This window comes from Caretta caretta, chromosome 1 (assembly GCF_965140235.1).
Source record: "Caretta caretta isolate rCarCar2 chromosome 1, rCarCar1.hap1, whole genome shotgun sequence".
Classification (NCBI taxonomy): Eukaryota; Metazoa; Chordata; order Testudines; family Cheloniidae; genus Caretta; species Caretta caretta.
Genome location: NC_134206.1, coordinates 266,454,299 through 266,470,009, shown reverse-complemented (window position 1 = coordinate 266,470,009; position 15,711 = coordinate 266,454,299). Strand labels below are relative to the sequence as shown.

Below are 15,711 nucleotides of genomic sequence, written 5' to 3'. Positions count from 1 at the left end.
CCCCACCTCACCAGTGTATCATCTCTAGCTGTGGCTGTCCCTGTTATTCAGAAGGAAGAAGAGGAAATACCTCCCAGAACACATTGGAGGAATATTTTCCTGGTCCCTGCCAGTAGCAGGTTGAAGCATGAGCTTTAGGAGCTTAAGGTATAAACCGGAAGTAAGCCCCAAGGCTGTTGAGCCCTGCTCCCCATCCTCACAAGCAATGTTAAAAATGTCTGCCTGCCAAGTTTCAAATGTAAAAGTAACAGTTCCCTAATCAGATTTTTAGCAGGAAAAACTTAATCCATCTTCTCCGTCAGCATGCACACAGCATGAAAGGATTTTTCCCTAGGCTTATAAATTTTACATTTGAGCAAAAACCAATTATTGAAAATCTTTTCTAAAAGCTATCCTTCTGGAAGAAGTTGAGCACTGAAAATGGGTGTTACCATAGAAGCCATTTTCAAAACTTAGCTGTAGTATTAGTTATGCAAAATGTAATTAAGCAAATGCCATAATAGCTTTTGTCAGTATACCAGTGGTAGTGTGAATTTGGCACTGATGAAAAGCTCCAGAGTGATGCCACTAGGAAAAAAAAGTGGTAGCCTACAGAAAGTGGGTTGATCAGTTGTGGTGAACAGGCTTATGTACACATCAGCTGTAACTTAATGGACAGCTGTAGCTACTCTCAGCAGTGTCTGAGAATGCAATAGACACACACTGAATTCCTCTCTCATAGTTGCTTCAGGTCAGGGTTGAGGAAAAGAGCTTTTACTGCTTTTTTCTTAAATTTCTGTGCTTAAAAAAAGTTTCTTAACCTACTGACTGAGACTGGATTTGAACCAGTGAGCTTGAAATAATTCCCAATCTCTGCAAGTATTTTATAAAGCAAGTAGGTTCATTTTTTCACTTCATTGCCACTTTCTGAGATCGACTTCAGACACTCACTAAATGTATCCAGGAAGGTTTGCATGTACTCCATGTGTTGCTTTTAGGTATTTGTGCTCATCTGCAAAATCTCAAATCTAGGGTTTGTTGGGCAAGGACACTTGGCCAGCAACAGTCAGAGCAATGGCTTGCTAGGTAGGGAAACACCAATAATAGCACCTTTCCAACAGCTCATGTGACTCAGAAGCAGAACGAGAGGCCCAAGTTGGACTAAGTCATGTAGGAAAGACTACGGGGGTAGAGAGAGAGAGGAAAGGCTATGGAGAATTGAAAGATACAACCAAAAGTCTAAATTTGTCATTTGGGTTTTCTGTGTTGTTAAAATGGGTTTTGCAATATAAACTTGAATACTAACTCAATGACACATTTGTCTTATTTTCTTGCAGATCTTCAAGTTGCTCCATTTTAATTTTCAGTGCAGACCTTTCTGCTCCCTTAAGTTATTATAAACTTTTTTGCTGCTCTGCAAACACGTGAAGATGTCTCGCAGCCCTGATGCGAAGGAAGACCCTGTGGAATGCCCTCTTTGCATGGAGCCCCTGGAGATTGATGACATCAACTTCTTCCCTTGCACGTGTGGCTACCAAATCTGTCGCTTCTGTTGGCACCGTATCCGCACTGATGAGAATGGACTTTGTCCTGCTTGCAGAAAGGTAAATATCCTGGAATAACGGCTTACCTTGCATATGTCTTGAGGTTCTTGCATTGGTTAGTACTCCTTTACATCAGGGAACCTTGCTTCAAATGACAGTGTAGATCTGGTGTGAGCGTCTCACTGTCTGGATGCCATCTGTACATATGAAAATCATTATGCAACCAGTAGTCGTCTCTGCGGAATAGATAGAAGTGGAATAGCAGTGGAGGGTGCAGGTCAGGACTGAGGTCTGTGGGTAGAGTTAACGGAGAAATAAAAAATCTGGGAATCAGGATAGTGATGCACTGATCTATCTGTTTAGGGATAGATGGCGAGGATTGAAACAGCAGGATATGCTTCAAGTGAGGGTTAAGGTATGGTGGTGCAGCTGTGTGGGAGTTCATAAAGCACCCCTTTTTGCTGTACTTGTTGAGCCAGAGCTATTCTTCATTTTTATTGACACCCACTTTATAAGCCATTAGCTCTTGGTGAGAGTGCTTGACGGGTGTGTAGTTTCTTGCATCTTTGTTACCAAATGCTCAAGGTACTTTGAGTGCCATACTTAGACTTCGCCCATTCTATCCAGTCACAACTCCAGTTACCTGACACATTTTGGTTCTCTCTCTTTTTAAACTCCCTAAAACTGATCTTCAAGTCTGCTGCCCTTCGTGTCTCCTAGGGTCACAACCTTGGAATCTTTGACTTTTCTCTTTTCTTTCCTCCTCATGTAGTCTCAGCTAAAATCTGTTGCTTCCTTCTGCCTTCATCACCCAACACACCTCTTCAGAAATCCTTGGTAATGTCTCCTTTAATTATTATAACTTCCTCTTGTCTCCTTGCTTTTCACCTTTTTTCCTCTAAACCCAGCTACAGAGGTCCCCCCTTTTTTCCCCTGTTCTAAGCATGTCCCTGTCCTCACTGAATCCCTTCATTGGCATCTTGTCTCTTTTATGGTATCAATTCCAGCTCCCTTTCTAGGCCTTAAGTAACCTTGCTACACCTGCATCTGTGCACTTGCTGCCTCATTCTTCCATATGCACCTTCAGTCATCTTACCATGTTGCTCCTTTGGGCCTTGTCTACAGTAAAGAAATTTGGCATGCTAATCACTGTTTGGAGACTCTAGCAAGCCTGAAAAGAACCACACATTGACATACAGGTGTAATCAGTGGTGCACAGAAGCTAGCTTCACTGTTTTGGATTGGACTTTCTACAAGGAAGACTAATCAGTGTCATCGGTCACTGTCTGTCTCCACCAGTGCAATGCCATTGTCGACAGTAAATTCTATTGTGATAATGCCAATGATATGATTATTCCTTCTGCTACAGTCCCACAGTACCTGCTTATGGAGTCTGTCTGATTTACCTTCTGTACTCTGCTGGCTTGAGGACAAGCTTTCTGGACTCTTTTTGCCTGTACAAATATTGCTTCATGCCCCCGAAATGTTGTTGTACAGTACTTCTTGCCAGTATTCACTCCTTTGTGATTACTGTGTGCTTGCAAACTGGTTTTGGAGCATGTCTCAGAAGCCACCGTAGAAACATGCTGCCAGGTATTCCTCAGCAGACTTCCGGGCACTAGTGAGTGTCTGGATTAAGGAGATCGTTACAGCTGACCTCTGTAATTTGGAACACTTTGGCTCATGACTAGGTGTCTGAATGCCTTACTGAGCTGGATATCATTTGCTCAGGAAAATAGTGCTGGGAGAAAATAGAAGGACTGGCGATGCAATGTTAATAAGGCTGGGGATGTCAACAGCCATTCCAGGGCAGGGAGGAAAATCTGCCCTTATGATGAACCAGACCATGTTCTTGGCACTCTCCGATCTTTGGAGCATGAGATGCTTTTGGACAGAACTGTGGCACCCACCAGTGGGCTGTTGAGGAACCTGGAAATAAGAGAACACCACCTCCCGTGGTGCTCTCTGAAACTAGTGGGGCAGACCAGGATCCAGGAATGCCAGAGGCTCTGCCAAGATCCCAGTAACATCTGTCCAAAACTCTGAGATGGTAGCTGCAGCAAAAGCAGTCATGTTTGGGAAGATGACACCTTTGGAGACTGAAGGGATATCTGCGCAAGGTATATGTGTTTGTGTTTTTTAACTCAGGTTTTTGCATGGTTGGGGTTTGGGAGCAGTTTTCTGGGTTCACGTGAACATTCATATGGGTGTGAAACAGGATGAAGATGTAGCATCATGTGAAGATAGAAGTCCTCTCTTCCCATCTGCCTTCTCTGGTTCCCCTGGTGCATCAGCCCTCTAATTCCCTCATCCTATGGATATTGCTAGTTTTGGAAGTCCCACCCGTAATGCCCATCACCACCTTTCCCCATTCACCTACATGAATCAGTTCTGAGGGCAGAAGTACCCTGCTAGCTGAGCCATGCCATGTGATCATTCTAAGGCTAAGTGCACTGCACGGCCTGGTATAGAGTGCATTCACTACACACCACACCTCACCAGCACAGGTATAAACCTCTGTGTAGATGGTGAACGGAATATGTACCAGAAACTTAGGGCATGTACCTTACATGGCTCTCTGTGCCCAAGCAGTGCCTCTCCCATCTACACTGCTGTATTTAGCAATGTAGTGTCCCACTCCTGGAGCCTCTCTCGCTGCTGCAGGGGAAGGTTCTGGCCTGGGGAGGCAGCAGGCAGAGGCTCATTGACGTAAGCATATTGACTCACTCCATATTTCTCTTTTCAGAGACCACTTCTGCAACAAGGCAAAAAATGGGAAATGTTTGGCATATCCATTACATGGCAGGAATGTGACCATGCATTTGGGAATACAAGAAGCAGAGTGCTTGACAGATCCCTTGGCAAGCAACAAAAACTAGATCTGTTTTTACAACGTTCAGAAAAACATGGAAAGAAAAAAACTGAAGTTTGAAGAAAAATGCAACTTCTCTTTAAATGCCAAGGGAAATTTATGCAAGAGGACAAAGAGTGTGTGAGGAGCTATGTACAACATGATAAAGAATAAGACTTCAAAACAAAGTTTTGAACTTTTGATAGAGTACATGCACGGCCAATAGCAGTTTGCACAGTTAGTCCACATTTCAGCATAAAACAAAATCTGGCTTGCTGTTTTTTGTTATGTATTAACTACATTTTTGAAGGTGGCTTCCATGTTCCGTGATAAAATAAATTATGCAAATCAATCTCAGTTAATAGTTCAGCAGGCATAGTTTGAATTACCTTAAACAGCACTGCTTTTCTACCCCCATATCCTCTGTGTCCAAAAGCATCTAAATGCTGGTAATACTTTTATTAAAAACTAATTAATTCATGGTATCAAACCCACTAGCAACTATGGAATCAGTGATATTAAGTTAAACTGCTAACATTTCAGTATGCCGCATTCAGGCATTAAGCGCATTGATCCCCTTGCATTCCTACAACAGCAGAATATGAGCACAAAGCAACTCTGATTTGGTTCATATGCCTGTTGCAGGCAATGTTCATAATTGTCACACGTTTAGTGGCACACCTTTGTCCACCTCCATTCTTTGCTCCAAGACTCATGCCTTCCTCTGTCCATTGTCAAACACCTCCTTTGCTTTCACAATATTGGATAGAATACAACAAGCGGATATCACGACACTGTTCACTGTATTCAGTAGGTACTTCCACTTTGCTTTCAGCCTTTCAGAGGCATACTTGACCACCTTTCTGCTCACACTCTGTAGCTGTATCACTCTCCCCTCGCCCACTCCAGTAAACATCTAGGAACTATGCACCATGATCTTATAAGGCTTTTGTCACCATGGAGTGGTAGACTTTTGTTAGTTTATTCCTGGGCTTGATCAGGTGCGCATGGGTTCATCTATAGCTCCAGAAATTCAGGAAACCCAGCTATTCAAATCCATCAGTGGTCTTGCGGATGTTTGCTAGCTTGATTGTATGCCACTGAAACACTTGATCTCTGTTGCTAAATTCAAGGGTTTCCAGTCCCACTGGTGCCTGATTGACCAGTTGCTATCCAGGGTAGACCTCTTCCTTGGGACAAACACTGCTTTCATTCTACAGAGAATGACATTCTCATGCAGGTAATCTGGAGCTTCCCAAAGGGATGCAAAAGTCTCCTCGTTCGAGTAGTGTCCCTTTGGGTGCTCCACTGTAGGTATATCTGTTTTCCCGTGCCTCTTATCGGAGATTTTGGTAGCAGTGTCCATTTGGCCAACACATGAACTCTTCCTGCCTTGAGGCTAACTAGTACTGCATGGGTGAACCATCCCCAGTTCCTTCTCAACTGCACTTGGCCTAAGACAGAGCAAATTGCAGTCCGCTTTCTCTTTACACCAGAGTTTGAGTTCAGTTTCTTAGCTTCTTTTAGCATTTCCATTAGATTTTTCTTAGTTTTATAAGGTTTCTGGTTTTTTTACTGTTCAAAAAAAAATCTTCCCCCCGTCTTTTCCCTTTTTCTCATCTGGGGATCACCCCCAGCAAAAGGGCATGCCTGACTCCCCCGGGTTTAAACGGTGTCTTTCCTGCAGGGAGGCAGTACTGGTTACAGATGACACTGCTACTGCGTCGGTGCTTTGGAGAGCTCACATTCCACAGAAGCGTACCTTCTGTCAGCAATTGAAGGCTAGATCCAGAAAGAACCAGGAGTTAAAGTTGAAACTCCTTATGGAGGATGTTCTTAAACGAGCTTCTGACCCTGGTCCCGAATCCCCTCCACGGTGAAGATTGTTCCCAGAGCCTTCTACATCTAAGGAGGGAGAACCAAAGAGGAAATCTTTGTACTCTCTTTGCAAGGCCTCCAAAAGAGAGCTGCAAGTCCTCAGACTGAGCCCCGGACCAGCCAGAGGAGATCTCTGGCATGGTCAGTCACCTCGGCTACAAAGCGCGGTATCCAGAGGAGACACGGGTCCTCAGGTGCAGACACCACTTATAAGCCTAAAGACCTGAAGGGCGGAGGCTCTGAAGCGGCGACACCACCTGTCAAGGGCAAGAGCAAAGACTGTAATGTCTCTGTGAAAGCAGTACTGATGTGGAAACCCTTGGTATCAGCTACTTCCAAACAATCATCTTCGGACTGATCATCTCGTGCAAGATCTCTGCCGATTTCCTCAGTATCAGTGAATCCGCACCAACAAGCCTTGATGGTGCTGATCACAGTGGTACTGCAGGAGTTTCATTTTCCCAGAGATCTCATGGTGGCTGAGACTCTAAGAGTTTCCCACTTGCTTGATACCAGGGCCCTGGTACTGAGCACATCTCGATCCCTGGAATCGCCACTGGCACCAGGGTGTTGGCCACCAGTCTCCTTGTCCGTTCCAATGCTGTCCAATGAGGACTCAGATAGTGACCAGGATGATATCCTCTCACTGTCCTCACACCATGGCCCATTTCTACATCAACCAGGGCCCTTCCAGTTGACCCTCAGTCCAAACCTCAACCTTCTTGGTACGACCACCTGTGGGTTCCACCATACTGGGAACATGGGCAACCTACAGGCACCATACTTCTCGGGCATCTGGTGTCTCCTCCCAAGTGTCAGTAAGATGGTCTCCTTCAGCCTCTGCATCCAGAGCTCCAGAACCTCAAAAGAAAACTTGAGCAGGAGGCCAGATTAAAGAGAAAAGGAGTATTTGTGGCACCTTAGAGACTAACCAATTTATTTGAGCATGAGCTTTCGTGAGCTACAGCTCACTTCATCGGATGCATACCGTGGAAACTGCAGCAGACTCTATATACACACAGAGATCATGAAACAATACCTCCTCCCACCCCATTGTCCTGCTGGTAATAGCTTATCTAAAGTGCTCATCAAGTTGGGCCATTTCCAGCACAAATCCAGGTTCCCTCACCCCCCTCCAAAAACACACACACACACACAAACTCACTATCCTACTGGTAATAGCTCATCCAAAGTGACCACTCTCCCTACAATGTGCATGGTAATCAAGGTGGGCCATGTCCAGCACAAATCCAGGCTTTCTCACCCCCCCCCCCTTTTCCCGGGGGACACACACACTGTGTATATAAAGTCTGCTGCAGTTTCCACGGTATGCATCCGATGAAGTGAGCTGTAGCTCATGAAAGCTCATGCTCAAATAAATTGGTTAGTCTCTAAGGTGCCACAAGTACTCCTTTTCTTTTTGCGAATACAGACTAACACGGCTGTTACTCTGAAACAGATTAAAGAGGTTACACCACAAACCAATATCTCCTCCTTCTCACCAGGTGAGGCAGTGATGGCCCCCTCCATCATCCATGGAGGATGATTTTAAACTATTTCATGATCTTACAAAAAGAGTAGCAGATACTACAAATTCCCCTTGAGAAGGTGAGACCTGACAAACCCTCCAGTCCCAACCTGTGGATCTGCCGACTCAAGACATTGTTCCTCCATAGTTCCAACACACAGACCTGCTGCTCCAAGGAGATACAAGAAGTGTTATTACACAGTAAACAAATTGTCTACCTGCCGCATTCACCTGCAAAAATGGAAAAGCTTCCAGATTTGGTATAATTCCAAGCAAGTTACCTTGGTATCTTCCTTCCTCCCCACCATGCTAAACTACATACTAGGCCTCAAGAGGACAGGGCTGTCTCTCAGCTCAGTCAAAGTACATCTTGCAGCTATAATGGCTTTCTACAAGCAGAGGGATATTCTGTTTTCACCTGTCCAACAACAGAGATTCCTTGAAGATATAGCAAAAAGAAAAGGAGGACTTGTGGCACCTTAGAGACTAACAAATTTATTTGAACATAAGCTTTCGTGAGCTTATGCTCAAATAAATTTGTTAGTCTCTAAGGTGCCACAAGTCCTTCTTTTCTTTTTGCGGATACAGACTAACACGGCTGCTGTTCTGAAACCTGTCAAATATAGGAAATCTCTTTCCCCAAATCAGGCACCCCATTCCAGTGAGGGACCTAAATCTAGTTTTAAAGAGCCTAACTAGACGGCACTTTGAACCTATGGCCCCTTGTTCTTTTACACATCTACCAATGAAGACAGCATTCCTAGTAGCCATCACCTTGGCATGGAGAATAGGGAAAATAGCAGCATTAATGGCACATACACCCCTTCACAATTTTCTTTTAAAGTCACACCCAAAGTTCATCCCCATGGTCACCTCGTCTTTTCACATGAAACAGTTCATTCACCTTCTACCCAAAGCCTCCTCATGACAACAGGGAGGCTACACTACATACACATGATGTTAGGAGAGCCATGGCCTTTTATTTGGACAGGACAAAGGCCTTTACGAAATCTCCTAAGCTCTTCCTCTAAATTGTGGAAAGGTCAAAGGTGTAGCAGTATCAGCTCAGAGACTCTACAAATGGGTCCTGAATTGTATTAACTAGTGCTACCATGATCGTAATTTGCTACCCTCATCTGGAATCCATACGCATTCCATGAGTGTTTCCCATTTCTGTCACGCCATTAAAAATGTTTCTATGCCAGAAATCTGCAGGGCAGTGACTTGGGCATCTGCTCATATTTTCACAGAACACTATGCAATTACTAGATTTTCAGCTCCACAGCGTTGTCATCCATAATAGACTAGACGCCGAAGCCCTGACCCTCCATTGTGGAATACTGCTTGGGAGTCACCTATCTTGGAGTACCCATAGGGATGCTACTCGAAGAGGAAGTTACTCACCTTGTGCAGTAATGATAGTTCTTCAAGGTGTGTCCCCCTTGGGTGCTCTACAACCCTCCCTTCTACTTTGGTGTTCTCAGTAGGGGAGCTGCAGTAGGGAAGGAACAGAGGGGTGGTTCACCCACATAGTGCTAGTTAGCCTCGAGGAAATGCTCTCCCTCCCTTGTGCTCATGTGTGGGCCAAACAGACAGTGCTACCAAAACCTTCATTGAGGGACGCAGATACACATACAATGGAGCATCCACAGGGACATCATTACTGCACAAGGTGAGTAACTTCCTCTTCCTCACTTAGTTCTGCAGTTACCTTGGATAAGCAGGTGTATCCAACAACCCTCACACAATTTGTAATCATGCTCCTGACTTCAAAATGGCATGCAGTCCACTGAACTTTGTCTTGAAGCAGCTCATGGAGCTGATTACTTTGATCATGGTGGAGAATAGAGCCTTTCACGCAACATGAATTCCACTGTTGGACTCTTCCTCTGACTTACTGTGTGTATTGCTAGAATTTGTTCCTCTTTCTCTTCTGGGTCACCTGGGATGCTTGGTGATTTAATGTTGAGGATCTCCATTCTGAAAAAAAGGATGCATAGAATGGGCACATTACCCATATCCTCCTTTACATTGGGGCAAACTGTTTTAGTTTTCAGTGGTACGGTTACCTATTATAGATACAACCTTGGTTTCCCTCCGTTCTTAGCCTCATGCCTCAATCCTCACTATCCCCTGTAACTGAAAGCTGCCTTGTGCCCCAAACAGCCTTTCCTCCAAGTTCCTCTTAAGAAACTCTATCTACTTCTAGGTAATATTCTTTATCCTCTTCATCGTTTAATAGTCTGCATACAATTAGACAAAGAGCTGTTCAAGTTTAAAAAAAAAAAGTTCCTTACTTCAAAGAGCCAGCTATCTGTGAAATGCCATATAAACTTAATGCTGTGTCCTTCTAAAATGATTACCCGAGCGTGTGTGTCGAAGACATAACTTGTGATAAGCATGGCTGTGACCAAGCCTCAAGAGTGGGTCATTGATTATGATCCAACAGTTAAGTGAAGTGTGCATGAAGGATTGACTGTTGCATGGGGTTTGTTCTTCAGTTGTGGTGCTACAATACCTTGATTTTAAGCCACATTTCCTTAAAAATCCAAGTTCAAGGGTAGATCAAGTCAATATGGTGTTGCTGTGCATGGAGTTGAATGCATCTTTTCCATTAACACTAATAGAATGTGTCGACTTTTAAATTCCTGTGCATGGCAATGAAAAAGTATATTCCCTATACTTTCAGTACAAGCTCTATCCTTTGCATACCAGCTCAAGTACTTCAGATTAGCTGTTTGTCCAGGACAGTGTAGAGAGACTGTTCGTTTGGTATCCTGCTTCTAGTACTGGTCAGTGTATTGTAATTCAGGGGAAGGTTAAATTCTTCTATAACGCACCTAGTCAGTCAACTCTGTTGGGTGTTAGAACATGGGGAGAGAATTCCCTGTTTTCCGTGTAATTGATTAAGTTTCATATTTTAAACTGTCAGCCCCAGAGGAAATTCCGTAATATGTGCACGTCATATCTTTAGCATCACTTCAGTAACTTCTTCATTCTCATCAATTTTAAATTTTGTCTTACGATGCATTGTGTATATATTGTGTTATATAAACTTTGTTACTGTATGTCTCAAACTGTTATGAAGACTAGTTATACATTTTATAATTCTGAGTTTTGTTTTCAGGACTGAGAATGGGTAGGAGTGCCTTGTGAGCAGCAGGGTGTGGAGGATAAATATATAATAGCCTTGACATGCTTTCTGAGTTGTATGTCTTCACTGCAAAAAAGGGTGGTTTTACCTCAAGATGGCTGTCTCAATGTGAAGCCCGAGGAGTGATGAGGCACTGCAGTTTTTGTTCGAATGCTTGTTTGTGTCCATTTCATGTTAGGTTTGTGTGTGTGTGTGCGCGCTGCATGCACCGTTGCTGGAGATTTTTCCATCCGTCTGGCATCCATCAGGCTGGCTCTAGTGCCCTCTTGTGTGCCATATAAGGAGTGCCACCAGCCACAGACCCTCTCAGTTCCTTCTTACCACCTGTGATGGTTGCTGAAATGTCTCTCCTTGCTTCAGCAAGGTGCCTATCAGTGGTTTTCTTCTCTGTATTGTAAGTTTATTCTATAGTTTAGTTACAGTGTATACATTGTAAATAGTACGAGGAGTACTTGTGGCACCTTAGAGACTAACAAATTTATTTGAGCATAAGCTTTTGTGGGCTAAAGCCCACTTAATCAGATGCATGCACTGGAAAATACAGTAGGAAGATATAGATATAGACAGAGAACATGAAAAAAGGGGGTTGCCATACCAACTCTAACAAGAGTAATCAATTAAGTTGTGCTATTATCAGCAGGAGAAAAAAAAACTTTTGTAGTGATAATCAGGATGGCCCATTTCAAACAGTTGATAAGAAGGTGTGAGTAACTGTAAGGGGGGAAATTAGCATAGGAAAATAGTTTAGTTTGTATAATGACTCATCCACTACCAGTCTTTATTCAAGCCCTATTTAATGGTGTCCAGTTTGCAAATTAATTCCAGTTCTGCAGTTTCTCATTGGAGTCTGGTTTTGAACTTTTTTTGTTGAATAATTACGACTTTTAGATCTGTAATTGAGTGTCCAGGGAGGTTGAAGTGTTCCGCAACTGGTTTTTGAATGTTATAATTCTTCATGTCTGATTTGTATGCATTTATTCTTTTGCATAGAGACTGTCCAGTTTGGCCAATGTACATGGCAGAGAGGCATTGCTGGCACATGATGGCATATATCACATTGGTAGATGTACAGGTGAACGAGCCTCTGATAATGTGGCAGATGTGATTAGGCCCTATGATGGTGTCCTTTGAATAGATATGTGGACAGAGTTGGCTATGGGCTTTGTTGCAAGGATAGGTTCCTGGGTTCGTGTTTTTGTTGCGTGGTGTGTGGTTGCTGGTAAGTATTTTCTTCAGGTTGGGAGGCTGTCTGTAAGCGAGGACTGGCCTGTCTCCCAAGATCTGTGAGAGTGAGGGATCATCCTTCATGATAGGTTGTAGATCCTTGATGATGCGATGGACAGGTTTTAGTTGGGGGCTGAAGGTGAAGGCTAGTGGCGTTATTTTCTTTGCTGGGCCTATCCTGTAGTAGGTGACTTCTGGGTACTCTTCTGGCTCTATCAATCTGTTTCTTCACTTCAGCAGGTGGGTATTGTAGTTGTAAGAACGCTTGATAGAGATCTTGTAGGTGTTTGTCTCCGTCTGAGGGATTGGAGCAAATGCCGTTGTATCTTAGAGCTTGGCTGTAGACAATGGATCATGTGGTGTGGTCTGGATGAAAGCTGGAGGCAAATAGGTAAGTAAAGCAGTCAGTAGGTTTCCTGTATAGGGTGGTGGTTATGTGACCATTGCTTATTAGCAGTGTAGTGTCCAGGAAGTGGGTCTCTTGTGTGGACTGGTTGAGGCTGAGGTTGATGGTGGGATGGAAATTGTTGAAATCATGGTGGAATTCCACAAGGGCTTCCTTTCCATGGGTCCAGATGATGATGTCATCAATGTAGCGCAAGTAGAGTAGGGGCGTTAGGGGACGAGAGCTGAGGAAGCGTTGTTCTAAGTCAGCCATAAAAATGTTGGCATACTGTGGGGCCATGCGGGTACCCTAAGCAGTGCCGCCGACTTGAAGGTATACTTTGTTGCCACATGTGAAATAGTTGTGGGTGAGGACAAAATTCAGCCACCAGGTCTGCTGTGACATTATCGGGGATAGTGTTCCTGACGGCTTGCAGTTCATCTTCGTGTGGAATGTTGGTGTAGAGGGCTTCTTCCAGAAAACACCATCCTGGCCACTATGGATGTAGATCACCAATGGATTGTAGTTTCCTCAGGAAGTCAGTGGTGTCTCGAGGATAGCTAGGAGTGCTGGTAGCATTGGGTCTTAAGAGAGAGTCTACATAGACAATCTTGCTGTCAGGGTGCCAATGCATAAAACAATGGGGCGTCCAGGATTTCCAGGTTTATGGACCTTGGGTAGCAGAATACCTCTGGTCGAGGTTCAAGGGGTGTGTCTGCAGATTTGTTCTTGTGCTTTTTCAGGGAGTTTCTTGAGTAGATGGTGTAGTTTCTTTTGGTAAACCTCAGTGGGATCAGAGGGTAATGGCCTATAGAAAGTGGTGTTAGAGAGCTGCCTAGCAGCCTATCATTCATATTCCAACCTGTTTACGATGAGGGCAGCACTTCCTTTGTCAGCCTTTTTGATTATGTCGTCAGAGTTGTTCCTGAGGCTGTGGATGGCATTGTGTTCTGCACGGCTGAGGTTATGGGGTAAGTGATGCTGCTTTTCCACAATTTCAGCCCATGCACGTTGGCGGAAGCAGTCTATGTAGAAATCCAGTCTGTTTTAACCTTCAGGAGAGGTCCACGCAGAATCCTCCTTTTTGTAGTGTTGGTAGGAAGGTTTCTGTGGGTTAGTATGCTGTTCAGAGGTGTGTTGGAAATATTCCATGAGTCGGAGACATCGAAAGTAGGATTCTAGGTCACCACAGAAATGTATCATGTTCGTGGGGGTGGAGGGGCAGAAGGAGAGGCCCTGAGATAGGACAGATTCTTCTGCTGGGCTAAGAGTAGAGCTGGATAGATTTACTATTTCCCCATGCTAATTTTCCCCCTACTGTTACTCACACCTTCTTGTCAACTGTTTGAAATTGGCCATCCTGATTATCACCACAAAAGTTGTTTTCTCCTGCCCGTAATAGCCCACCTTAAATGATTATTCTCTTTAGTGTTGGTATGGCAACCCCCATTTTTTCATTTGTGTGTGTGTAAAAAAAAATAAAAATTCCTACTGTATTTTCCAGTGCATGCATCTGATGAAGTGGGCTTTAGCCCATGAAAGCTTATGCTCAAATAAATTTGTTAGTCTCTTAGGTGCCACAAGTACTCCTCATTCTTTTTGCTGATACAGACTAACATGGCTACCACTCTGAAGCCTGATACCATGCAAGGCATTGTAAATAGTGTTACTGTAGAGGGTACCCTCTCCGCTTATTGTTAAGGGTCTCCCATTACCCCTGGAGCTGGGCTTCAAGTCTTTTGCTGCCTGTGGCAAGCCGATGCCTGTGAGCAACGCACATTCCAGTTGTCTGAAGAGTCTGGGAGAATCTCGTATGAAAGATCACTGTCAAATTTGTTGAGACTTTAAGCCTTGCACAAAGGACAGAGTGATCAGACTTAAGGTTATCCTATCTTTAGACTGGCTTCAGAACCAAGCTACTCAGATTCAGCACCAAGCACTTCGGCCTTGGTGCAAAGCACTTCTCCGGCACTGTGTACCTCCCAGCACTACTCTCCATCTCTGATGCTGAAGAAGAAACACTAAAAGTAGCACACCAACAGAGGGCACTTGTCAGTGCCAAAGAATGGCAAGCAAGGGGAAGGCAGTGAAGTGCAACCTGCGTCAGGCCACTTTTCCACCTCTGGTCCTATGGCGGCACCGTTGAGATGGTTGAGTCTGGTGCTGGATCCCTCACCGACACTGGGAAGTCGTTGTGGTGCCGGCAGAATTGCAGTGCCTCCAACTCGGGAGTCCTTTGCAGCGGCTAGAGATTTGCTGTCACTCCTGGTCCTGCCTACTCTGTTTAATCAGCTGCCGGCTCTGTCAACCTTGAGCAGGAGAGAGCACGGTGCTCCGAGCACCTTTCTGTCACCTGGCCCTCTGGTACCTTCTAGAGGGAAGCAGTCTCTTTTCTCCTCTTCTGTTCACCGGACCCTCGGCACCAACTGGAGGCAGCAAGAGGTACTGCTCCCCCATGGTCACCTAGAGAGGACTCTTTGTCTGAGTCCAACGTGGAGGTCTACATTCAGCCTAAGAGCCATCAGTACTCATCCTACATGCCATCATACCTCTAGTGCGGTGCTGGTGCCTGGCCAGGAGGACAATGGTCTGTGCAATGGCCATGCTGGAATCCTTGAGGTTTTCCCCCGGTACCGGGTCCCCCTTCCCACTGATCCTTTCAGTTGCTTCTGAGAAGTGGTCCCCACTCCTCCACATTCAGCACCGGACACTGACTCCAGTACCGACCCTAGTACCGATCTACAGGATGTGCCCCCTGTGGAGGTTACTGAAGCTGAAAAAGAGAAAGAAGCCCCCTTTTCCAGTACAGGCCTCTTCCTTCTCCTCCTCCTCCTCCCCGGATGAGGCCGTCTCGGGCCCGAGCAGCTAACTACCACAAGAAGACTTTCGGGCTCATCAACAGCGCCTAAAGCGGATAGTGGTTAACTTGGGGCTAGAGATTGAAAAGCTCAAGGGATCATCCCGCAGCCCCATTGACATTCTGGTTGCAGCAGCTCCATCTAAGGTGGTCTTATCCATTAATGAGGTGGTAATGGATCAGGTTAAAGTCCTGTGCCAGACACCATCTTCTCTTCAAAATAAGGGGCGGAGGAGAAATATGTGCCAGCCAGTGGGTACGAGTATCTGTACTCTCATCCCACTCGTATCACTGGCTAATGAAAGGGACAG

The 15,711-nt window shown here is 44.8% G+C and overlaps 1 protein-coding gene across 9 annotated transcripts in view; it reads left to right on the top strand.

Moving 5' to 3' along the window:
• Positions 1-15,711, top strand: part of CNOT4 (CCR4-NOT transcription complex subunit 4) — a 121,366-nt gene that overhangs the window by 55,533 nt on the left and 50,122 nt on the right. For all 9 annotated transcript variants that reach the window (XM_048835431.2, XM_048835428.2, XM_048835429.2 and 6 more), the window contains one exon: positions 1,317-1,583. In XM_048835431.2, coding sequence (XP_048691388.1) covers positions 1,410-1,583 — 174 coding nt within the window. In that variant the 5' untranslated portion in view covers positions 1,317-1,409. The remainder of the gene's footprint in view (positions 1-1,316; positions 1,584-15,711) is intronic.